At 40.3% G+C, this 26,051-nt stretch overlaps 2 protein-coding genes across 4 annotated transcripts in view; one reads left to right on the plus strand and one right to left on the minus strand.

Moving 5' to 3' along the window:
- Positions 1-6,474: 6,474 nt before the first annotated feature.
- LOC111249782 (C-1-tetrahydrofolate synthase, cytoplasmic-like) lies at positions 6,475-18,316 on the minus strand. Of its 2 annotated transcripts, XM_022804088.2 has the most exons (6): positions 18,133-18,316; positions 15,330-15,472; positions 12,891-13,223; positions 10,686-10,869; positions 10,160-10,393; positions 6,475-9,262 (listed from the first exon to the last, which is right to left on the minus strand). In XM_022804088.2, the coding sequence occupies exons 3-6, from the start codon at positions 13,219-13,221 to the stop codon at positions 9,106-9,108; spliced, it is 906 nt and encodes a 301-aa protein (XP_022659823.1). In that variant the 5' UTR covers positions 13,222-13,223; positions 15,330-15,472; positions 18,133-18,316; the 3' UTR covers positions 6,475-9,105. The 2 variants fall into 2 exon arrangements, with proteins under 2 accessions (XP_022659823.1, XP_022659831.1); XM_022804096.2 differs by lacking the exon at positions 15,330-15,472 and having other exon boundaries at positions 18,133-18,315.
- A 165-nt stretch (positions 18,317-18,481) lies between these two features.
- LOC111242932 (GTPase-activating Rap/Ran-GAP domain-like protein 3) overlaps positions 18,482-26,051 on the plus strand; it is a 389,128-nt gene continuing 381,558 nt past the window's right edge. Inside the window, exons 1-2 of one of the 2 annotated variants that reach the window (XM_086976696.1) lie at positions 18,482-19,130; positions 21,341-21,427. The gene's annotated coding sequence lies outside the window, so the exon portion shown is untranslated. The remainder of the gene's footprint in view (positions 19,131-21,340; positions 21,428-26,051) is intronic. The other variant, XM_086976697.1, reaches the window with a different exon arrangement.

Here is a 26,051-nt window from a genome sequence, read left to right on the forward strand (position 1 = left end):
AGTCACATACAGACACATCGGTACAATTCAGGTTACACGTTGCCCAGCTGAAAACATTTGAAGAAGGCGTGCCAATATACTGCCATAGTACCATTGGTGTGATGAAACAAGCTCGACTATCACTCGTAAGCGATGTTGTATTCGTTTCCGTTACTAAACCATAATTGTTGCTATTTATTACCCTCTAGGTAGCATATGAACCGAGGGCCTGATATACTCAAATAAGTTTATGTGATACCTACAGATAAGATAAATTAATCACTATCTTATTTTCCTTATCTAACATATGTGTAGACGTAGCGCAACGGGTTTTGCTGTCCGGTTTCAAATTATGAGATACCATCATCAAATCTCGAAACTAAACTCAATTGTGCTGGCAGCGTAATGTGGGAAAAGCAAAGGTGGGCAGTACGGCAGTTTAATGACTTCGTCTATCGGCACTGTTTATGCAGTCTAATTGGCTTTTGATGACGAGTGGCCTTTTCCACCAAAGTCAAAGGCTCTAACATTTAGAAGGGCTGGGTACGCCCGTCAAAACGCATCGAGTAGTAGACATCAACAACACTGTGGGACTAAGCCCGGCTTTCTGTGTACGGGACGGATAGGTTTTCATCAATAACACTTAGTTTTCTGCCAGATACATGTTTACGTGTGTGAATGTCTTTACATAGTCTTGATCATAACCATAACTCATAAGGACAGTTGCCTGGTCGAATGCTTTGTGACTCTGTCACTATCAGCTCCTGCCATCTCATCTAGATGAGATGCTCGTGGCGAATATGATTTCGGAATGTCTCCAGCTGTCTCGGTTTAGCAGCCACAGATATTCGGGCCGAAACTAATTCGATAGGGATGGTGGACGGAGCGTAAGCAAGCTCGCTATGGCTGCCTACACTGGATCGGATAGGTACCGTGAAGGCAACTGCCACCAACAATAGGGATCAGCTTTGGGAAAACGAAATCTAATAGATAGTATCAGGAGTAGGCAACACTATCGGTGTTGTCTACTCCTGATATCGGGTTGTCGGAGGCCCGTAGGCCTCAACTAGCGACATCGAGACAGCATTGGCTGAAAGAAAGCCCAAATGTTCTTCCCGGCTACCTTCGTTGCTGATTTACCTACCGCCGCTCCACCTTAGCTATCGATCGCAGCGAACATCGGCCACCTATTCTACTCCGCCCTTTTGGCCTGTGTTGGCAGTAGATCCGAAGTTTGTGGCAGGTCGACCCGGCTAACTTTCATTAGAGGAAACGCAAGGCTTTCAGGATTCGTTTGTCTCCCTTTCTTCGTATGCTCCCATGAGAAGTTTTCCAATGAGACCAACGGCGGGTTCCCAGCTGTTGTTGGACGTTACGCGGACAGGTGGTTTCGTTTGCGGGGAATATCTGATCTGGACCTTGCCTGTCAATATGCCGCATCTATGTTTCTTCTCCTTGGTGCTTCCTTTCCTCCTTTCAAGTTTCCTGCCAGGAGCCATTATAATAATTTAGCTCTATCGCTGGTACCCCCACAACAGTAGCAGGAGACTCACTGCTATGTTGACCTACGAGGGCTGGAGCCTCTGGTGCCGTTTTTCCCTGTGGTCGCCTCTACCGATGCAAATCAAGAAACGTTACGCCCCGGAGCTCAAACGCACACCAGCGAGCCAGCAATCGCTCTCTGCAAGTGGAACTCCACCTAAGATTAGACGTGGTATCATTAGATGCAAGCAGGTAGACAGAGACCTCTGCGACTGGTTGGTCGGTCAGCTTGCAGTACTTGTAATAGTGGTGGTAGTGATTGCAGCAGCAGCTCGAACTGCCAAATAACTCGTACTGTGGGGTGTCCATCAATACAAATGAACGAAGCATTACAAATTGAAACTTCTTCTGTTCTATATATATATATATATATATATATATATATATATATATACACATATAGACCCCGTTGACGACCTATGGAATACCCGACCTACCCAGCACTCACATTCGCGTACACACCCGTACTCACTGTGAATAAGATGCGGCATTAATAACAGCTGATGAAGAACGGATGATAATCATTAGGCGATAAAGACTTCTAATTCCTGAATTCTGGGGCCTGTACGGGCAAAGATTATGGTATCTCGCCTACAATGTTAACAGAAGACGGAAGGGATCAAGGACATCCGGAGAGCGGGGTAGAATGGAGTGATAAGGGCGTATGGAAATGACGATACGACCAAATGCTTATCTCACAGTATACCTGTAGCAGTCAACATCCGCCACTGTTCTATTTTGTTATGTCTAACTTGATCTAGTTTTACGTTTAAGTTAGCTATAATAAATTAATGTATGGCATTAATGGAACCTGCATGTCTTCAACATAACTGTTTTTTTGGTCGGAGTTTGTCTGATAAAAGGGCTATCGCAGTTCTCGTTCTGTAAGCCCATATTAAAAATGAGTATGCACAAATACTCTCTTGCCACTTAATTTACACTTGCTTCTCACTGTTGTAAAAGAAGCTGTTATTTTAGTAGCATATATGTTGACAGACCTCAAGAAACCAGTACCCTAGACTCGGCATTCAATACTGTCTCTGTGTTGACTGGGCTACGGCCCATCTCAGATTGATGGGTTAAAAAGGAGCATATACTTGCAAGAACATTTATGTATGCAGTCAAATCTTACGATTTAACATCGATTTGATTTAACTTATACACGCAGGATGTTAAGAACAGATTTTCTGAAAGTGAATTTTAATGTTAATTAGATTTTCTGTAAATTTACTGTTCTCTACCTTTGCCAAATCATTTACTAAATCATTAATAGTACAAACCCATTTATTCTCATAAGTGATAACCTGGAGATGTGCTTCACTTATGTTTTTCTCTCAGTAATGTTTTTCGACAAAACACTGGTAAATGTCAGTCGTAGCTCGTTGCCCGTTCCAAGAATATGTATACAAGATCAACTTAAGGACAGACACCTGCACGCAAGAAGACTTCAAATTTTTATTTTGTATATTCTTTTCATTGCTACACGAGGTTTCCCTTGATATATATCCTAACTATCTAATTCAAGCAGAATGGCCTCTGACTCAAACGTTGGGCGTCTTATCAGCCTCTCTTCTCTTAGCCTCGACGTCATCGCGATATGCTGATAAAATTAGTGAGGACTGCACGCGGTCCAACATACATCAATACCTCGCAGTTACTGACGTTCACTGATAACAATGTGTAGTGTGATATATTATAGGTCAGTGCTGATATTCTTGAGCGGTTGCTACAAGGTCCGAATAGAGCCGCGTCCCATGCCACGTTGAATAAATTAGCCTCCAGATCATGAGCGGAGATCGGAACGGACTGAAGCCCGACGTGATGACCTTCGCGGCCAGTTTAAACAGACTAGCTGGCCAGTGACTTCATAAACAAAGCCGTCAGCTTCCTTCGACGTAATCTGTGCCCATGTCTTCATGTCAATGGCTTGCAACACGCGCGACATGCTACTATAAGCGTCCTTTAACACGGCAGGTGGCTTCTTCTAGGCATCAACCTTACAAATGCTCCCAGCTGCCACACCTTTCAGCTTCGACCTAATTCAACCCCTAGTGATTCTGTCCTTTCTTATCGACAGTTGCATCCACAGACACCTAACGCTAACAAATGACAGCATCGTGGGATCGTTCTGGCGCTATAATTGTGTTTGCTCTGTACCGTGCCCTCTACATTTACCGCTAGTCTCATAGTTTAAGGCATAGTGAGAGTTTTAGTTACAGGAGACTAAGAGGGCTGAAGGTGACTGCGGCCCATATACAAACAACGCGGCTGAGCAGCGCCACTTCACGTGCATTGGTACGTGATATATATAGTTGATATATATACATATACATTAATACTATAATGTAATGACAGAATGGAAGCGGCACCGAGCATGGGCCTATAGCCGCCATGGAAGCCACTTGGTTGGGCTACAAGTCTGGTCCGTGGCAATGCACCGCAAACCAAGCGCATATTTAAATTTGACTATGACAAGGAAGGAATACGAGAAAGGCAAGTAACCTGCAGTATTTTCACCCCGTTGCCAGAGTGGTCAAAGATCATAAGGCTGGCTGACGGCGTCACGTTGGGTGCGCGGCACGCAAAGAAGCCTAACCCTAGACCAGAGAAGCTGCGACGTGTTGTTTATCGAGATCCTTTCTGGATCGTTTGTTCTCTAGTCATTATCGTTGTGTTAGTAAACTGACTGGTAAGGAAAGATCAGCTTAAGATATACTGAGGCATAAATGGTGGCAAGATTGCAACTCGACAGTGGTGCCATTGACAGCCAACAAAAGGATACCGTAGCGTTATCCTCACCGTAAGTGGATCATATGATAGAGTGACTGAAACGACGATGATATCTGTCCTTATCTGTTCTGCTGTTATAGATGAGACTCGTTTTACATTGTTTATCTATCATGATATATATATATACCAAAGATTAGGCGCATAAATCGCTTTGTATTTAACGAAAAAGATACTTAAACATTTCTTTGCCAAGCAAGACCAGGCAGGTTGCTGTGGCAGCATTAGCTCGGTCATATTCGGCCAATGGCCACCTTCCGTCTTTCACAAAATGATGATGTTATCCATTTAGTGGCATAGTTCAATATTATAGTGGGCCAGATGACTGGTATCATAGATCGTGCACATGGCGATCCTGTATTGTCGCTACGCGTTACTTTAAAAATAGCCCGAGAGTAAGATTTAAGATTTCGCTAAGGGTTTTGTTTTATGCAAATCCCGCTTCGCGTACCGTACTACCCTTACCATTATTAATTCAAGATTATTGAATTAGTATTGAACGTATATTTAGTAATATTATGCATATATATGTAATATAATCGTTAAGCATGTTTTCTGACGTAAAGTTCAATGTATATAGATATATATGATAAAAATCCGACAACTCCGCTGCAAAGCCGTCGCCGAATTATTAGCGAGATTTTTTTCCTAAAAAAAAAATTTTCTTGTTAGCTACTGATATAATGCGCTTTCTCAACTTTAGGACGTATTTCTCTCAATAACATATCTGACCCCTTAACTACGACTGCCTATATTAAACTCATATGCGTCAGAGACCTCTTTGCATACAAGCAATTTTTTTAGGGCCAGGATACTATCGATGTCGGTGCTGCACTGACCTAAGCTGGCAGAGGACTATGGGATCGATTCTCCCTGGCACATCGGTAGCATAGCTAGCCTATTTGGATTTTGTTTGATTACAACAACATACTGTATTTAACTTCTGGTTGTTTTTTGGAGCAGTTTGCTTATACACTAATTCTCTGCGTCTTGTTCGAATTTCCGCCTGATGCATCACTAAGTTTTGAAACACGCTGCAGGATAGTTTACTAAACAGCATTCGACCCTAAAACGCATCGAGCGCGTAATGGCGGTGAATTCTGGTCCCCAACGTCGATTTTTTCGACCCTTCTCTAAGCTAGTAATGGATTAGGCTTCCTAGGTAGTGAAATTCGGTAGACCGTTTCCAATAGCTACACCGTGTTGCGAACCCTATCTTTCGAAGTTGTCTTAAACAGGCGTCACTGCGGATTTCGCCGTACGATTACAACATCATCAGCAGATCCTGGTTCGAATTCCCTATTCGGCTCCTGTCGCAAATGCTGACTCTCATCCTGCTCATTTTTCGGTGATTAAAGTTATCGTCGATGCTGATAAAGCTGCAAATGCTGTCGCTTCTGCTACTGACGTTCGGTTACAAGTTATTTTCTAACGCAGGTTATACTGCAAGCGATAGTCTTTCAGGTGTACGGCTTATTTTGTTAACCTTTGCTAATTACGACTGACCTGAGCACGCGGACTAATAACTCTCATATGAAAGTGGGATAAACTGAGAAAGATTAGTCCCGGAAGCAGAAGATAAGCCAGGTGGTATCTGTTATGGCCCCAGGCTACTCCACAGGTAAAAGTCTGCCAGCGAACCACTTGTTTGGAAACTTTCAATCCAACTCCGCCACTAGCTGCTGGTTAGTAGCGGATTCTCGCGCTTTCATTTTCTAAGGCCTAGCTCTAAAAGGAAAAGGTTCGACCTTTCAATTTTTGAGCTTAGCCACGAGCAGTATCGGATTTACTTTTAGGGATTTAAGTTGCGTAAAAAGTGCACAGATAGTATCTAGCGCGCCTAAAGTGTAAATGGCGCACATTTGCATACGTGAACATATAAATGTAAGATCGAAATCGTCGTTCAGATGGAAGGAACAGTTCGTAAAGCCTCAAGAGGGGTGTGAAGGCAGCAAGAGACTAGATTAGTTCGGCTCTGCTTACGGTCTATTTTATAGTAATTCTAGCGGCAGCCTGGCTATCAACAGACCGAAAAGCAAAACGCGTGAGACCATAATCCTGGCTCTCCGCTATTTATTATAGTATAATATAGTATAGCTTTACAAGCAAAAATAGTTAGCTACGGATAACGTTTGGCGGTAGTGCAAAACAGTGGGGCTGGACCAGTCTTTTTGAATAGGCGTCGGTGATTTTATTCGCATCTACAACTGTTAAGGGACTCATAGTTTACTCATATTTTTGACCATACTTTTTTCGACTTTACGTTAGCATACACAAAAAATATCTTTTCATTCAAAAAGGTCCTACTGATCAAAGTTCGTCCTACAGTTTCATCGGTAAGATCAGTAGGTAAATATAGATTATCATTATTAACTGTTTTTCTACACCCTTAGAAAAGTGATACATTTCCGCGTCTCAACTTACGCAAGTTATTAGTTAGAATCTTATGCATGACTTTATAATGCTGTGGATCGTTTCGGCAAGAAGTTATAGCTTAAGCTGAAGAAGTTATAAGGTAGGATGATTATTTTATTTACACTTGAAAGGCGTTATTTCACTAAGATCTGCAGGGCAAGCCTGTGCGGTTTTGAATGCATCGTCCTTCTTGACCTATGCACCCAATTGCTAATGAACCGTACGAGTATATTAGATACAGATTCTAAAAGAAGTAAGCTAATCTCCATTCTCCGTATAGGTAGGTATAGACTATCGTACAATAAAGGTTCTATCTGACTTTATGACTCTCCACACGTATGTTCCATGGAACGTATGCGGTTCTAGGTTTAGAATGTCGATAGTAATCTCGTCAGACTAAAAGCTTCCAACACTTAATAGTTCTTCACGGTTTCATTCGATCATCTATTGTTGACTTTGCAGATACATCCGTTAGTATATGTCATTATATGCGCGTACTTAGCTACCGTTCGTGGCGGCCTCCGTGTGCAACAAAGCGTGTGCAACAAATAATGTTTCAAAAAAAATCGTCCTCATATATAAACCGTATGCGAGGTAATCATCACCTACTAAAGTAAAAATGCTCTAAAGGCCAGAATGCGCTACCGTTTTCCCATCGACTTCAAATGAAGGTATTATCTATGATATATCAATAAGGTTTTTATTTTAATGTGGCAGGGACATATAATGCTTAATGTGGAATGTATTTCAGTGAACAAACGACTTCTATCCAAGCGCTTTATCTATTTGTGACATCGATCGACGTTGGTGTCCAGGTGTATGTGAGGTGTTGTATGTTTGTATGTATTACGGGTCAAACGAGAAAAAATGTATAAAATTACATAAATTAAGCATAAGTTATATGCTCGTAACCTAATTGAGCGATTAATGGTTGAAGTAGACCGGCTATCAAAACCGTAGTTACATAAGTTGAGTTCAATGACAATAAGCAACACGTGTAATCTTATTTGGGTCTCGCAGAGCCTATCGAAGTAAGACTTGGCTGGCTCAGTGTCTTCGCCTCACTCGATTGATGATGAAATTGCAGTCAGAGGTGCACCTCGTGTCAAAATAAACTGCTTCAGAAGGATAGCTTTACTGTGTCGAGCGTAGTGAAGTGAACGACTGGACAATTGCAAAAAGGAACTGAAGTCTTCATATAAGTTCCAGTCGTTCTATTGGGATTAGGACCAGACGGTTGAAATGCATGTCAAGTGGCTATACGCGCTCGATTCCCGCGTTTTTTTGAATAGAAAGATGTCATTGACGGCGAGTTATACCTATACGCGACACGTTCGTTATATAGCATTGAACAACCTATTTGTAAAGGCCTATCCATCAGACATGTTCGTTTACACGGCCCTGCGTACCATAAGTTTTACCAATACGTTTTATGCATAGTGCTCTAACGCAAGTCCACCATTTTCCTTTAGATAGTAAAGTATGTTTCAAGATAACCAAATGGAGTAAAGGTCGGGCGACGATTGACTAAAGCGAAATTAGCGCTAGGCTGAAAAATTGAAAGGCTCGTTGCATTTTAGACAGTTTACCATTGTTTAAGTGCGCTGTTCTTGTATGTTTTTCATCACTTCGTGTGTCACACTATAGCTATAAAAATATACGTTCGCAAAATAAAAATATGAGACACGATTGCACTGGAGTGTGTCATCGCAACTATCAGACTTTGATGAAAACGTTCCTAGGATCGCATCGTTTTAACGAACCGTTTGTACAACTATGTGGCAGACCTCGTCTACGGGATTCCTTACAGAATCGTAATAGCTTTACCAGCAGGCATACTATCAGGCTTGACGTTTCTTCGAGTATAGCGTAAAGAAAATAGTAAATATTTAGGCAACAGTAGTTTAACTTACGCGACTTGAACAGACACTAGCTATGTATGAACAATACTGTGATGATTGGGCATTGTATGCATGACTCCGTTATAAGTCTAAACCTGCTGCCTTTGTACGTAGCAAATGACAGGTTTATACAAGCTAGTCTTCACATTTCAACTGAGTTCGCTATATTAGGAAGTGCTCAAGTTACACACAATCAAAGGGAGCGCACAGCGAGATATCGCGGACGATAGGTGCCGCAGACAGCACGAAGCTGAGCCTGTAGACTCCTAGGCTCAATGGGGCCAATTCAACTGTAAAGGCGTCGTACGCAGACGTTTATTAGAGCGTTTTTAGATAGCAGAATAGGTGATGAATATTTGGTTCAAGGTTTAATATCGCTAGACATAATTTATAGTAAATGTATTTTGTCTGCTTTCGCGTTACACGTCAGCTACAGATGAAGTTCCGTTTCTACAGTCCATCATCAGTGAACTGGAAATGTTTAGAAGTTTTTCACAGTGCCAACGACTTCTCGTTTTGCTGATATAACTGTGTTCTTGATTAACATAGCTACAGTCATTGGTCCGACGCCGCCAGGCACTGGAGTGATCCATGAAGCCACTTCCTTCACCTCATCGTAATCGACATCGCCAACCAACCTAGGCAAGGATTCATAGACAAAATTGGTTAGCGAATAAATCGACGAATTCGAAACGATCGTGAGAATCCCTATACGAACCTGTTACATGACCACTGATAAAGTTGCTCTTAAAAAATCTAGCTACTTTACTTTTAGGGAAAAGTCCGCGGAACGTCTGGAAGTAACCTTAAAAACTCTGCTACATATTTCCTTCGTCTGCCAGTATAGCCATAGCATTAGCATAGCACAGCATTTGCAACACAAGAAAGGGAATTTTATTCGACCAGATATTGATTCAAGAAGCCATCAATAGATCTGTCATAGCTTGGCATGATACAGTATCATCAAAGTGCAGCGGAAGTGCTGAAATTTCTGGCTTCGGCTATACAATACCTGCTATTCATTTAAACTCACAGTGATAATGCATATTGTACCGTTTTTCTTTCGTTTTCAATTAGGTCATATTGTAGGATTCTCGCCAAATTGCTAAGAAGGCCCAGCCGTAGAAGTCGTTTCATGGCAAATGCTGTTGCCGTCTTGAGACGGGAAGGTTTTCACCTGTCGGCTTCCTATCTTTTTTTGCTATAGTTAAATTACCCAATACGCCTGTCATTAATATTTTTTAGTGCCAGCGCGTTGCAACATGGCGTTTGGTCCTATTGAGCGCACTCCGCTCACTTTGACTATTCTCGCAATTATGATAATCCATGGATGGATTCTAGTTTGGTCGATTTAGCTTTGGCCCGATTACAATAATATTATATTAAAAAAAAATTATTTTTCAAGTAACTGCTAAAGGTGTATAGGTGTTAATATATATAGCAACAGGTGCTCAGTGTTTATTTGCAGTTCATTATGAAGTTAAATAATATCGTAGGTTTGAGCACGTCCGAAGAACGTTCATCTCATAGCTTACCGAGAGCCTTTAGGGGACGTGGGATCTTGGATTGAGTTAATACCGCAATCGATCACAATAGCTCCGGGCTTAACCCAGTCACGTTTCACCAACCTTGGCACACCGACCCCAGCGACGATAATATCTGCCTGACGAGTCCAATAAGGGACATCTTTTGTTCGGGAGTGACACATCGTCACTGTAGCGTTAACGTTACGCAAAATGCATGCCATAGGGGAGCCTACAATTTTCGAGCTGACAATCACAGATGACATCGAAAACAATACAACAGAAAAGAACTACGCATATTAGTGAAGTCAAGACGTAATCCACCGACCACTCAATTTTAACTCACGTACACCCACAGCGAAAAAGCAGATATCTTCAGTTTACTGAAAACACGGAGGAGGTGTAGCTTTAAAGATTTGATTTAATACATTGTTGATAATAATAATAATAATAATCATCAAGCTACCATAAAGTCACGAAAGATTGACTATGAGGCAATAAATATATTTTTTTCGATTAGTATTAGGAAAAAAATTACCGTCCAATTACGACTGCATTCTTGCCCGAAATTTCAATACCAGTTTTCTGGATTAGTTCAAGGCATCCTCGAGGAGTGCATGGCAGAAAGAATCCTTCGAGCTCACCGTGAGATAATCGTCCTGCATTCTCAATGTGGACGCCATCGACATCCTTGAGAGGGCATACCGCATTGCAAATTTTACCTGAATTTACATAGAAATATCAAACACACGGACTTATCGTTGTGAGTACCAGCGTTAAAGGTTCAGTCTATGTATTGTGCCTAGCTAGATCTGACGAACATGTCCTCTGATTCTTGCGGAAGTCACATATGACCATCCTCTATAACAATACGTTTTTCTATACCTCTAGATATAACGCACTCTATGACGGTATCTGCTGTATAATTCCGAGAGATAACATGTGGTTGCTTAGAACACGCTAACTGTCACTGGCTGATACCAACATTCTACTGATATATTGTTAATTAATTAAGTGCATGCCCCATTATTTGCTTTGTTGGAACGACGTAATTGGAACGACAAAACAAAGCAAGTCGCTAATAGTAACTTAGGATAAATGCCCTCACCCAAAAGCTCCGCCGACCCCTTGACAGGGGCGTAAAAGGTGCTTCTCGAAAAGATTTCCTGTTACAGAAAAACTAGTGAGAATTTAACAAGAAAAACGTGCCAGAATTTACTTTTAATAATAATATGATGTGCTACTTAGGTGACAATGACAGGAAAGTTTTTGTGATGGACATAAGCTTACACATTATTGCATGTTGAAATGCACAGAACTCGATGTACCGCAGATTCAGAGAGCAGCAGATTAACTTGATGTTAATTAGCAGAGTCTCTATGTGTGACTACCCCATCCGACTATCAAACCGATGGCTACTCAGTTCAACCATCGCTTACCTTTATACAGCCAATTTCAGTGGCGTTCTTAGTACTTTAGGAATTGCAAATACACACCCATGATCTAGTTATTTTATTCAGATGCTGATTCAGAGAGAACCGCATATGACTCTAATGGAAAAGGACTTTTGCAAAGATAAAATTATCGTTTGTTGCCATTATGAAAAATAGCAAAGAATGGTGGAGGCCAGGGAAGACATAGCAGACAAAGAGGCGCTGCTTTCATCACAACGACCCTGACAAACGCAAATTGAGTTGATTAGTACCAAAGGAGATGACGAGAAAGACAGCAGGCCCCACAGGCAGCAACGACAAGGACAGCAGTGAAGACATGAAACACTTTTACCGCCTGCAACTGGCTCCAGCCCCTTCCAATAACGTACGAAGTCCGTATCGAGAGCCGAATGTAGTAGACCGTCGATAACGACAGCTATGGTTGCGCACCGTGAGGGCAGCTACCCTCACTTATAGTCAGCAATATTCCTGTTACGCCTCGTTACGTGTGCTCTTTATTTTAGTTATGCTTATGGTTGCACACGGCCAGTATATAGCTGTGCCTGAAGTATTTTATTTGCAAAACGCGATTAGACTTAGCTTATACAGCTGAAGCCGCGCAAAATTCTCAAACATTGCATACGCTAAGGACTGCTGGCAAACGTACAGCATAAGCTAAGCCAAATATATCAATGAAGGTGATGGTTGTTGTCGCTGTTGTTATCGACTTGTCAAATACTTGTCAAGGTAAGCGGCACGTGAGCTTTCCTTGTTCTACATCCAATTGATATAGTGTATGGCAAAGAAGTCGATAGCGACAATAACAGCAACGGCCGCAAAAACAATATTGCACTTCAGCGCTGGCTGATGGAACAGTAGATCCAACCCTGTCTACCTCCAGATAGGATTCGCGTCCCAGAAACAAATCGGCTGGTAGGATTAGGCTGCAGACGTTCAGCCAAGGACATTCGGAAGATATTAACAAATTAACTCCTGGCCGTGACAGCCTTGTGTGATTGTTTCAAAATGACTAGCAGTCCCTAAATCGTATCAACTTGAACCTAACATTCTCGTAGGATAATGCGAACAACAGCGTCGACGTATCCTCACGAGAGAGAAAAAAGAATGGGCACTATCTGTACATCAGATGCTGCCACAGTGACTGAGAAAGCAAATAAAGGGTTTTCAATATCGTGTTCGACCAAATATAAGAAAATAACGGCCTGATTGTTTGAGACTAGTTTTTATCTGTAACATACATCTACGCACAGTACACATACACTATCTACGGCACTGGGGTACTTTCTCACCTCCGTCGATTTTTGCGATGCTGTCAAGTGGAAGCTGTATTATAATACCGTGAACGCGAGGGTCAGAGTTAAGTTTCTGGACACCGCTAAGCAATTCTGCCTCGCTCACCTCTCGTGGATATTTCACGTGTTCACTATCAACGCCCACTTCGGCGGCAGCCTTAAGCTTCTGACGAATGTACACGTTTGAGTCTTCGCGACCGCCAACCTGCACGATGACGAGTTTTGGCTGGAAGCCTGGATGTTTCGCTTTCAGGTCAGCAACCTCAGCCTTTAGAGCTTCCCGAACCTCTTTTGCTGTCTGCGTACCCGAAAGTATATTTGCCACCATGTCTGAAATGATGATAGGCAGCCGGTTCAAAATAATATGTAGCCTATTATAGTTTGTTGAGTTCAGAAAAACAAACTAAACCCGTACTCGATCCAAAGACTTTTTACGCTTTGGGTCAAAGGTAAGAGACGTTTAATCTTTGAAAACAAATAAGCTATTGTATCCTCTTATTCTTTCGTACGTAAAGTTTATATCAGTATTGTGCAGGCATCGTCCAGGAATGAATAAAACGTGCATGCAATGATTTAAAGAAGTTTAGATCAAGGATCACAGCGATCGAATCATATAAAATACGGCTTCATTCAAAGAGCTGTTGCTGAATACGGACCTTTCTTAAGTATGGCCGAGTTATCCTTTAGCAGATAGTTACTGATTATAGACACTGAGTGCTGCAGAGCGCACTGCTCTACAATTGCACATTATAGGGCACGGAATGATGCACAAAGACGTCACCGTAGCTAGGTAGGAACTGTCCCTTACAAAATGCGTGCTCGCTGATAATGTTGCTGAAACATTCTTCGGAGCATATTGCAAGATGCCTAGCTCGTAATCATTTGAAATCGGTTGTTAGATAGGATATTTCGTAGAACCTTCGTTTTACAGCTTAGGCTGAAAGTATCTACTAAATGCACGTCGGTGACAGTCAGCTTAATAGCTTACGTGCGCTCTCCTACGTATGTCCGGTATCTCTGTGCAGAGATCCGTGTAGTATAGACGGGTCCGCCACGAGACAATCTACAGCTTCGCCAGTCTGGTACTTCAATAAGAATAATTCGTATAAACGAAAATAATAACACGTGCGCGTTTTTCTTCTATCGATAAATACGTAGGTTAATCGGCCTCCCTCTCTAGGTAGATCTAGCCCAGCCAGATCGGTTTAGACTAAAAATCTTCCTAAAGTAGGCTTATGCATATTGGCGTATGGCCTACATGTTCGCAGAGGCATGTAAGCGTTGATTTGATATTCCCTTGAGAGCCTATCGGTAAGCGAAGGCTCGATCTTTTTGCTCGGAGAAACAGGGTCACACGGGCACTTCTGATGAATGTATCGATTTGTTTTTGGCATTTGCTTATGCTGTGATAAACGTAATCGCAGTCAGCATAAATAGAATATCGTTATGAAAGCCTGTACTGGCAGTAGCTTTTCAACTGTCAACATGTATATATGCATACATAAATCACGAACAGACCAGCCATAATAACGACAATAAAAGTACTTCACATTATCGATTTTATGGTGTTTTTTTTTTTATTATAAAAAAGGATTATTATTAGATGGCATAAATAGAACTGTGAATCAATGTCGGTATTACACACGGACAAAATACATTACGATGGTTAGGTCGCCATGCGGACTTTATTTAAATAAACTTATTATTGACTACTGTGACCGAGTGGCTACTTTATGGCCACTTTACGGCCAATAGTTTTTGTGTCAGCTGTACTGCTAACCTTCAACGATCTTCTACTAGTAATGCACGATCTTCAAATCTTCGCCGCTACATGTACTTTGGAGAAGTAGTTGGCATTTTTCTTTCACTAAAAACAGACCTTGCTTTATGGTGCTCTTCTGTCTTCTTTCGTAAGGGTTCTTCTTTAAATATCCTTCATTGTTGGGGCTAATTCATTTCGACTTTGATATATTTGAACTGGCTAGTGTTATCGAAAGCCCCAATGGGCAATGTACATGGCAAACATCATCCTACAACAGATTGCCGTTGGAACAATTGCGATGGCTGCCTTTCGATTAAGAGTGGCTATTCGTGCGCGTCTAATTAAATCAATCTATGAACAAACAACACAATCAAACGAGTTCGCTAACAAACAGTATTATCGAAAGGAGAGCTATGCGCTACACATATACGATTGTGTTTATAGGAATATAGGCAGCGATTGCTCGGTTCGATCTCGCTTTTTGTCATAACAGTCATCAGATAAAAATCAAAAAAAGACAAACGAGATCCGCAAGAACGCGGGCGTTGCTTCGACATTCGAAAGTACAACTGGTCTACAGCAGCACCAACCGCTTTGTCTATGTCTGTTGTGAAGCATGGAGTGAACAAAAATGTAAGCATAACTAATTTACAACGCTTAATGTTTAAATTTACCTATTTCTCGCGGACGGTCTCACAGACGCGGTTTCGGTTAGGGTGAACGCCGCTGTTCGTTTCTACGCGTCGTGCAGGATAAATTGCCAGGCAACCAGGACGTCGAAAGGTGGTAAGCCTTTACCGAAAGAGCCAAACTATGTCTGTGCGGGCGGTTGATTTTGTCAGAGGGTGAAAAGAGGCAATCTGAAGCTGTTATGGATAATACTTTTGACTTTATTTTTAAAAAAGGATTAAAAAAATGAAAGACTTGACTATGAATTATAGCTCGATCTAAGCATATAACAGCCGAGTCCTTTCGTTAGAAATACTGGTCTATCCCCATTTCAGCCCCTGATGCTAGTGGTACTGGATAAATTTCACACCTTTCAGAGTTATCTTTGACAGTCGACCCCTCTCCTAACGAAGATATTGCCAATTGGCTAATAGACAGAACGGCAAATTGTCGTTGTCGTCAGTAGGAGAAGGATGCACTTGTGATCGACATTGCGCTATATAGATTGGATACGGATATATCAACTGACCGTACCCAGTTATACATTATGTGTTTACTAACTATTCGCTGCGGCCTATTCCTTAATATAATAATAATTAGGTACCAATGCAACAGTCTTAAGGCAATATCTGTTCGGCTGCACACAGATGGGTTCACTCTAACTATAAGCGATATTTCGTGCGTGTTCTAATACATAATCTACAGTTTCTCATGTTTTGTTCGGTGACTTGTTAACGAGATATATTATACGGAAAAATCTGACCGTTCCGTTTTTCACGACCTCATTGGACTGCGGCCTTAGCGGAATATACCTCATTTGCTCTGGCTGTTGCCACTGACGTTATGTGCCATTACTTTCATTTTGAACTTATTACCACTGTGGCAGCGGAATCTGCTCTCTACATATGCCGCAACAACCTCCGTGTATTTATCTTCTATTTCATAAGTTAGCAATAAATATATGATAATGTATTATGCTAGACGGAAAATCATCACATCTACCTGGTAGCAAACCATGTGTCAAAGAGTGCGGAAGTCACTGTTTAAAAATCGCGCCTAACAAAAATAGTAAATTATCTTAAAAAAAAAAATGTATATACATGAATATCAGTGAAAAAAATTGTTGTTGTATTTTTGGCATGAATAACTTTTCTCCTGACAGAGAGAACAGCGTAATGCAATGCAATGTTACGCAATTTCGTGCTTTTGAGATAGCTAGCTAGCCATGCTTAAAGAGAATGCAACAGGAAGCAGAACCTGCTATCGAGCACTCTTGAGTATAAATTGCGTTTATCTGGATCTTTCTTCCCTAGCTATAATTACAGCGGTAATCGGTAGCTATAAACCTCACTCGACCGAGTAAGGACAAACAATAAAATAATACAGTACCATAAAAACAGTGCTTTTGTCAAAAGAAGCTGGCGCACATTCTATGAGAAAAATTAGATACCTCAAAAAATGTGCCGCTCAATGTAAATGAGATCGGCGGAAACCTGCTCCAATCTTAGCTGAGCGTCTTAACCGTGATTCGAAGCACATCATCCAATTCAGATAATCTCCCAGACTATAGTATTTATACATAAAGCTAGCTTTTAAAAGAAGCTACGTACTACCCGTATCGGTAACGACATTTCATCCCATCGTCACTACAGTCATCGCGTCGGCACAGAATGTATCAATTAATAAAATTTCTATTGAACGCATTTCGCCTTCGTTGTTCGAAGTAGCAGTTGGCTTTTTCTGCACTTAAAAGCGAAGACGCTAACTTTTTGGTTTGTTTAGGGCAATTCCACAGGTGGTTGAAAGTATTGAGCTTCTACACATTGATCGACTGATGTGAATTTTCATCTACGATCATCAATACCTGCGGGAACTTTGGATCGATTGAGGTACTGTCTATTGAGATAAAGTTTTAACTCGCTCCCAAACGCCTAGAACGATTCTCATATCTAAGCTCCGCACGTCGACCATTTGGGCAATAGCATCGGGCGTCTCCAGAACCCAAACGCGTTTGCCCGTTTTCCTTAGAGAAGAAAGTTGGAGATGCAATGCACCCTGATAGCCCATCTCGCCGGCAGGCACCATATGGCAATCACCGTTAGTGGATAATGTGATTGCGGAAGTTTTATATTACTAAGATCAATATTGAGAATTAACTATACAATCAGGAACTCCACATTTACTTCTATGAGTAGAGCGTATAGATTTTACATGAATTGGTCACTAGTGATCAAATTTGCGTTTTACTAGACGAGAATTTAAGTATCCAGTACTATCACGAGCTTCGTAATTTCAGTGCTGGCCATGGTTTCGTTTAGAAGAGACATGGAAGCAAAAGTTTAAAAAACAGCGGTGAAAACGGTGTTGTTCGGTTGCCATAACATATGGTCCCTGCCATAACAGTAAGGCAGTCGTATTATTATTAGCGATTATTATAGAAGATAACATCTAGCTAACGTGAAAGACAGATTACTGTTATATTTGTTTAGTTACAAAGAAAAAAAAAGGTCTGTACTGGTAAAAATCATCCCATAGCAGCAGTGTCATGAAAGTATTTTATATGGGGTTGCCACCATATGTATCCTGTACATACAATGTAGTTCATATTTTCATTTTGCTGCTAGAACTTTTAATGAGTTTTATTTATAAAAAAAAAATTAGCATGATTGCGAAATGTGCACTAAAATCTTTTCCCCTACTTCTTGGGTCCTATACACAGGCACTTTTTCTCACTACTCCAACATATAAATATATAATAAATCAAAAAAAATTCTAGCCAGGCACTGGAATACCTAGTTATGCCCTTACCTGTTGTCCTTTTAGCTCTGCTACGACAAATCGATAGCGTTAAACGAGAGCACGAACGCTTTGCCCAGAGTACTATTTTAAAAGAAATGTTATGAGTGCTAGCTGCAGTCTCTGTGGTGATTATCTATGGCGTTGCCTTCGCAGCCGGCTACAGTGGTAAGCGAGTGGAGCGTACATTAATGATCTTGGTAAACAGAGTTAGGTGACTTGACGCTATGCGCCCTCTAAAATACCCGTAGAAAGTGGTAAATTTCAACCACATTCCTAATCAGTGCAGGAGTCTGGAGAATGATGTGCGTTTCAAGTTTTCCTCTGTGAGACCGATGGACAAGTGGAGATAAGCGAATTGAACGTTGTTACCAGAACGAGGCTGATAATCAAAATCTGCTTGCCTGATACCGATGACGAGGAGCGACGATCACGATAGAAGCTTCTGGTTTGGCAAGCGGTTCCAATAATAGTAGCGCACAGTTAGGTGGATGACCAATGAACGAGGATACCACTCAGTTACCAATAGCATTACCGTGCTAGCATATATAAACTCCAGGCACCTACGAGGTGTAGCTTGGAGTGACATCTATAGGATACGCCAAGTGTGCACCTTTATCAAGACAGGTTGAACGGCACGAGTAAACTGACGAATCTTATCTACTGTAGAACGGCGTGAGATAGTTATCATGATGTGTGCTTCGACTAATAGATCAGCGTGATGATAGCACCGCTTGATATGGGAGGAGATCGTTATATAAAACGGAGACGAATATACTCTAATGAACTACACAGTCAGTGGCACTGGGTGACCGTATAAACATTTTAGACCACCAAGACAAAATGGAAACGTTTGCATCATGTAGCCTAAGTCGCACGCCTATCCACAGATAGTTAGACGAAGGAACTAGACGTCTTTTATCTGTAATAGTACGTTTCTTCATTCTAACATTCGTGTGCTTCAGGCCTCAAAGAAAGGGCAATAGATCAGCGACTGAATTCGATATTATGTAAGTTCCAAAAAGCTGTTATTACTTCATGGTATCATCATTAGGCCTCTCAAAACAATAGCGACCGGAAAAATGAACTAAGCGTACTTTGTCAATATCAGAAAATAATTTCTGTAAGATGATGAAATCGGCATACAAAAACGAACCTGACCATGGCCTATGTTGTCGTAACAAAAGTTAGAAGGTTATGTTCCCCGTACATAAGAAGACACAGAACATTAATAATTCTAAAAACTGCAGTGTACAGCGATTGTTGAGATTTGGTTAGGGGGCGATACTCGTCATTATAATGGCGTACGCTCTAGGTAAATTTCACTTTCACAACTACCTGTATGCAGAGCCTATCCGAAAATACTTCTCTATTATCAGCTCCCCACATTAGACTAGACGCGATGTGCTGCTGAATCGTACCTGACTAAAAATTATCAGCCTTTCTAATATATAAAGTGTTCGCTCTGTGTAAAAGTATTTTTCTCTGAGTTGACTGTTAAATTTATGACAAAAATAAGCTTTTTTTTGGCTTGTTTGTTGAGCACAGATTCATCCCTTACTTAGTAATGAGTATTGCAGGCGTTGAAGCACGTTGAGCACGCATGTTCCTCTGCACATATGTATAAGATACACCGCATTGCACATAATATACTACTAATAAATGGACGATTGTGTACGCAGTATTCATTTTTTAGCCTTCCCCATATGTGTGTATATTACACCTTCGGTTACTCTTGAGATTCCCTTATTGCTCTTTTATTAATAGGCATAAGTGATAAATACGTCTAGCCTCTAGTTCGTCTAAAAAGTATCGTCTGTGTATATATATATATAAAAGCTAAGGTCCTCTCAAGATGCCAGACTGGCCGTAATAGGTTTTTTTCGTGCGGACCAATGAATTATACTACTGCTAAATAATGAGATAGACTCTTATTACTAATGCCGACCAAACCTGACTACCCAGAAAACTTTGATGAATTTACATCTAAACAATCATGGCGACTATTTCCGGTCCAGGAATAATGAGACCGTCAAAAAAAGGAATTAAAATCTCCAAGAAACGTCGCAAATATTCAAGAATCGGATTTATATAATAGAACTTATATAACAAAGATTCTCGTCGCCTGATATTCTCTTTAACTGATACATTTTTAGTTAAAGCGTCGCGAGACTGATGTCGATCCGGATACCTTTAAACTAGACAAATGTTCATTATGTTATATGTGCCAGTATCTATCAGTAGAAATCAGCAGTTCTTTTACTTCTATGCTCGACTTCTTCTTAAAAATTAGCTCTTGTTTTATCATTACCCTTAATTATTTTATATATTTAAACGTTTTTGTTCTTGGTCGTAATACACTTATAAAAATGCACGTTGGATTTTAGGTATCGCCATTAAGTGTTGCTTCGACTAGCGTCCATACGGCCCTTTGATTAACCAAGATAAGTGATACTTTACGGTATACTGTTGTCGATTAGCGGAATGGCCTATTAATATGAAAGATTTTCTCGTTATGTTTCACTAAGTAAAATAATAATAACAATGATTTCAGTATAATATTGCTATTAATGGGGCTTATCAAATCGAACATGTATGTGACCAATAGTGACCCTTTTCTTTTTTCTTTTCAAAACTATACTACCCCCTAGTAGAACACTTACACTAGTAGAACCCCCTAGTAGAACACTAGTAGAAGCGCTGACCACAAGGGCAATAACTGTTTCTGAACGACTTTTCTCCGACAAGATCTATCCAGCTTATTTAGACAGGTAATTATCTTATCTAACAAGCCTGGCGTCTGCTTTGCAGACGAGCTAATTAAAACCCCTATTCCAAATAGGTCGACACATCCATCTACCTTTTCAAACCACAAACGCTAATTAGATGTTATAATATCACCCATTGCAAGACAGCTATTACCGAGATGTCAATGCGTTTATTAAGTAAGCCCTGATTGAATCGCGGTACAACAAATCAGGCCTGTGTCCCATTTACTTAAAGCTTGTAAACCTTTTGTTTGGCAGCGTCGTCAGTTTGAATTATGTCGATGTCGTCTTAATTGTAAACACTGTTACACATCAGTATTCAGTATGATCCATGTTGTCCTACGTCTCAATTAAGCATATTTTCGTGAGGTAAACTTATTGTCGTATTTAGTGAAATCACAAGGTGCGAGCTAACAAAGTGTGGAATCTTTTATTTATTTTCTCCGAACAAGGCAGATGTAAATAGCAATCATTTTGCTCCTGACATTTCTTCAGGGAGTCGGACATCCCATCAGCATCTCACTGCATATTGATATCAGGTAGGGATTACGATAGTTCACAAAAGCACACGCGTAGGTATGTAGGTCCATTAGTCAGATGTACCTTTACCAAAATTCAGGGATTAAAGGAAACGAGAAAGCAGCATTCGAGGTTGAAGCTGTCTGAAACACTGATTAGACAACTCAGAGGTAGGAATTTCCTAAAATAAAACTGAAGAGCATTGATGCAGAACCTCAAGTAAGATACATATGTCTGCGTAACAGCAAGAAAGATTGTTGAAAGATATTTTATAATTGAATTAAATAGCATTATATATAGCTTCGTTGAGCTAACATTGAAACCTATTAATTGTCATTTTAACATGTGGCTATGATTATAGAAAATTATCTACTATTCTGGTTTCTGTGTACTAATTTTTTTTACTTAACCATTAACAATGAGTTGTTACTCGATGTAAGTACACAGTGCTCTTTTACGTCACGCGTACAATCCGTTTGTTTCACATCATTTGGTCTTAGATGTCGGCTAGGTTTCAACCCTTCCTCATTTCACTGAGCTTCATGGCTCATCATTTTTTCAGCATTTGACAATACGTCCTCGATGTTGTTTCACGATAAAAACACAACATATATTTATATAGATAACCCGTTTTGATCATTTGCTCAAATATATTGATCCTCTATTCATTGTGGAATACCTATTATAGGTTCGATCTATCGAATGTATTTAAAAAAATTATTCTTCTAATATTAGCTTTTAATGTTATGAAAGATCGCCTACATTATACATATCTATTGTGGTTCTTGGCCTTCACTGGTCACGAGGTCACGGCAAACGTTTAGGACTATATAACGTATTACATTAAAAAAAAAGGGGGCCGGATTTCGGCCCTTAAGAAAATACAATCGCTCATAAGGGCTGTTCCTAGAAAGTAAAACTCCTTTTCTATTTTGCAAACTCTCTTTTTTTTTTTTTTTTTTTGTTCCAAAAATGCGTTCAGGCTTATAGTAGATAGGTTTGCATTTTCAACTGCAAGAACTAGCCCACATTCTACAATGAAGAAGGGCAAAAAAGCGGGTCCATTATCCACGGAAGGCAATATTAAGGCAATTATTAAGAACCAAGTTAAAGTTGGGCTTCGGATTGAAAGAGTTTCCACTGGACCTGTGTTGGGATTTATAGCTATTTTAAACACCGCTTGTATAGTAACGCTGTTGCAAAGTTATTATAGATGTATCAGACCGTGCAGAAAATGAGAGAAGCCTCAGTGCAATAGGTAATAGTACGTAATAATACTGAGTTATTTTAGATGTGTTTAAGCTAGAAGTTTTCGGTATAACTTCTATGAACAAAAAGCACATCGCCACTTTGTCTGCTCTTATTATTTGCTAACCCCTTCGTGTTTCATAGTGCTACGAGCAAAGTCCAACTTTATAGTCTAATGAATAAGAAACGTACCTATAAGAAAAACTTCAAGGCATGTATGGCAGTTTTCATAGATTTGGGAAATTTTAAAATACGATAAAAAGGGTATACTTAGCTTATCCTTTGTATACTTATAGTTTGTATCCCTCAATTTAAGATTTCCTGAAAATTTGGTATAATGGTATATGAAGAACTGGTATCATTCAGATAACTCAAAATCAAGTTTAAATTAACAAAGTTATTACAATGCTTGTGGGTTGGTAGTACATTTATTAGCTCGCGCGATTCCAATCACTTTTAATCAAGTGCTTCTGTTAGAGTATGATATTCTGCTATGTGATTTTCAGCTTATCCGTTTGTTAGTATCAAGCTCATACCACAGTTACTAAGATCGGGAAATTAATTAATCAGCTAATCAAAAAAAAACAAATATGAAGATATAAAGTGTACCCTAAATCTTTTGGTCTACATCTACCAATATATAACCTGGCAACAGCACACCGAGGCCTAGTACACGCATCCGTGTCAGTCCCCCGGTGATATTTTTACCATTTATCTTTGTGCTATATCTTGGTACCGCCATATACTAAGAAATCTAACTATAGGACCCAGTAGTAGACACTTGGAAAGTTATTCCGTCACGATGTTATTGGTTCACTGCAAAATCGTGCAGATGCACTACCCCCTCTTCTTTTCTTCCCATTAACTTTAACTAAAGGACCCTCTTCATCCCTGGTGTCTAGTGAAGAGAACTTTTGCTTGTTAGCACCGCTAGCTAGTCTCAATTCACACTGTAACTTAGCTAGTTTTCCCCTTTTCGTCCCCATCTTTCTTGCCCTCCGGAGCGCTTGAAATTTTCCAGAAAATTTATCAGAGATAAATAAACAACAATCGCCTTCGAGGAGAGATGTGCCTACATGTAGTGTGAGCTCAGGTGTTCAGGTTACTTAGTGCACTGAATTTGGCGGGGCGGTGGCTAGCAGTTGGTGAACGATCGGACGTGGGCAAGAGGATGGAAGCGTTCCAAGCTTCTACTTTGAGATCAGTAGCCACAGCGGACTAGACGTCTCGTCACCCGCAGTGTTGCTGCCACCGTATAGGGATGACCCAAATTCTCATTGGTCGTCTGTACCCTGGGTTAGCTTGACGCAGCTGCGTCGTCGCTCTGCGTGTCAAGGACAAGCAAGCAAGCTGCGGTGTAGTGAAACTTCCAGAGGGTAAAAAATTCAGCGGAAACCAGTTGGGTACAGCCGGTAGGCAACCGATTTTAGAAGTGGGTCCTAAGGTACACATCCCTGTTAGTTGAAGCATAAAAAAGTTTAGATACTGTAGTAGATGGATTGGAACGCCAGGAGTAATCGAAATACAATTCAAAATCTAATGCAACGTTCTCAGCAACACTGCGCTTCAGGAATTCACTATACTGCAACCAGTTTGCATAAAAACTAAGCGGGCAGTCAATCAGAGGGGAAATGAACTGCTCAGGCGGTACATACATTCTGAAGAAGTCGCAACTCTTCGCTTGTGTACGAAGAGAAGCACTCCGGTAGCGAGGTCGTGCATCGTCGTGAAGCTGTATGCAACCGTAGCAAAATAAGCGCACCCTCCAGTCTATCAAGCTAGCTGATATAGCAGCATCGAAATTGAAGTATAATAATAATACATTGTAAGTCTCTCTAATTAGGTCACTATATGCACAAAGAGAAAATGTTATTTCCGACAACTGCTGCTGTCAAGCAAATAGCTCCTCACCTTGAGATGTTTTGAGTCGAGTTAGGTTGAAATTATTATGGGTCTTTTACAACTGTTGATATGAGAAATTGAAACTAATTATAATCCGCCAAGTTTCAGCCGTAACGTTTATGGGCTATGAACGCAGGAAGCAGCCGGCTTGCTAGCTTCTGGAATCAGTACTTTAAATGCGTTTCTACTGTTCTAACTAGTTAGCTTTTCTTTTTGTACAAAAACTATCTTGAAGTCGGTATTCTAAACGGTGCAAACTGTAGCTGCTAGTAAAACGCCCATAGACATAGCACGTGCGTTCATAAAGCAAGTTACTCACCTGTGAAAAATTCGACAGTATACGACAATACGTTTGGCTTGTTCAAGCCCCTAAACGACCGAATGTTTTTTATTCTGTTAGGTGTTAGTACAGGAAACAAGTTATCGTAAGTTTGTCGGAAGTTCTCGGTAGATTTGTTAGTATTTATGAGGATAAAGCTGAGATATTTTTTGCCTATCGATTCTTGCAGACCACGTGTCACTTATGGACCTCAGAGCAGATCGAGACAGAGAGGGAGGGAGGAAGAAAATGAAAGAGAGAGGAAGAGGGTAATACAAGTCAATCTCGATTCGGATTGGTGTCATCTGATAGTGTAGAGTAATGGCTATTCGAGTTTCATAAAATCCTCAAACATATTGTTACAGCTTCGAACACGATCATACGTATGCAAACGTGCTTTGTATTATAACTACTAGAGGATTCCGACTTGCTTGCATTGCAAATTAAAGTAATAGACCGCAATACAATTCTAAATGAACGTTATGATTAAATGAAGATCTTTTCCACGCACACGGAAAAGGATCCCACACAGCCAGTGGGTTAACATAGAGCAATGGCAACCAGTCGTCCCTAGTTATTCGACTCTGTCGTCATTATGAAAGCACATCACTATCACAGATATAGCATTCCTCTTTAGATTTAAGCCTGGCCTACACATGGAATATAATGATGTTTATCTTTCAAATTGGGGCGGCACATTTTGAAACAGCGGAAAAGGTTATGTTGTTCTACTCACTCCATCGAGACTCATTGTTTATCACCATTTACTAAGTGAATCCTTTATGATTTAAGCATATTGGTTCGGTAGAATGTATCATTTCTGTAAAATAAATCATTTCTCAGAAGCACTAGAGAAACCGTAATACTTACGGCCATTGGCATACAATTTGCGTACTATAAAAGGGGAAATTACATTTATTTCTATATAGGATTAAAATATATAGGCTGGCCTAGTAAAGGAGCGTTTTCAAACAAAAAGTACCGAAGATTCCATAATAAAAATTCTCCTTTTTTTTCCATTTGTACATTTGATTAGCAATCGCTTTATTCTTATATTTTATTTTTTTTTAATCGTTATATATATATATATATATAAACTTTTCTTCCCTATTTTTGTATGCTCTCTTTATGTTCTTTCAACTCCTCAATATATATATATATATACAAAAATAGGG

Source organism: Varroa destructor, unplaced genomic scaffold (genome assembly GCF_002443255.2).
Source record: "Varroa destructor unplaced genomic scaffold, Vdes_3.0 BEIS01000001.1, whole genome shotgun sequence".
In the NCBI taxonomy this organism is placed as follows: Eukaryota; Metazoa; Arthropoda; class Arachnida; order Mesostigmata; family Varroidae; genus Varroa; species Varroa destructor.

Coding starts and splice junctions, on each gene's coding strand:
- LOC111249782 (XM_022804088.2), bottom strand. CDS start 13,221: ATGGTGGCAAATATACTTTCGGGTACGCAGACAGCAAAAGAGGTTCGG. Junction 10,394..10,685: donor AATGCAGTCGTAATTGGACG/GTAATTTTTTTC, acceptor TGTGATTGTCAG/CTCGAAAATTGTAGGCTCCC. Junction 9,263..10,159: donor ACGTCCCCTAAAGGCTCTCG/GTAAGCTATGAG, acceptor ATCCTTGCCTAG/GTTGGTTGGCGATGTCGATT.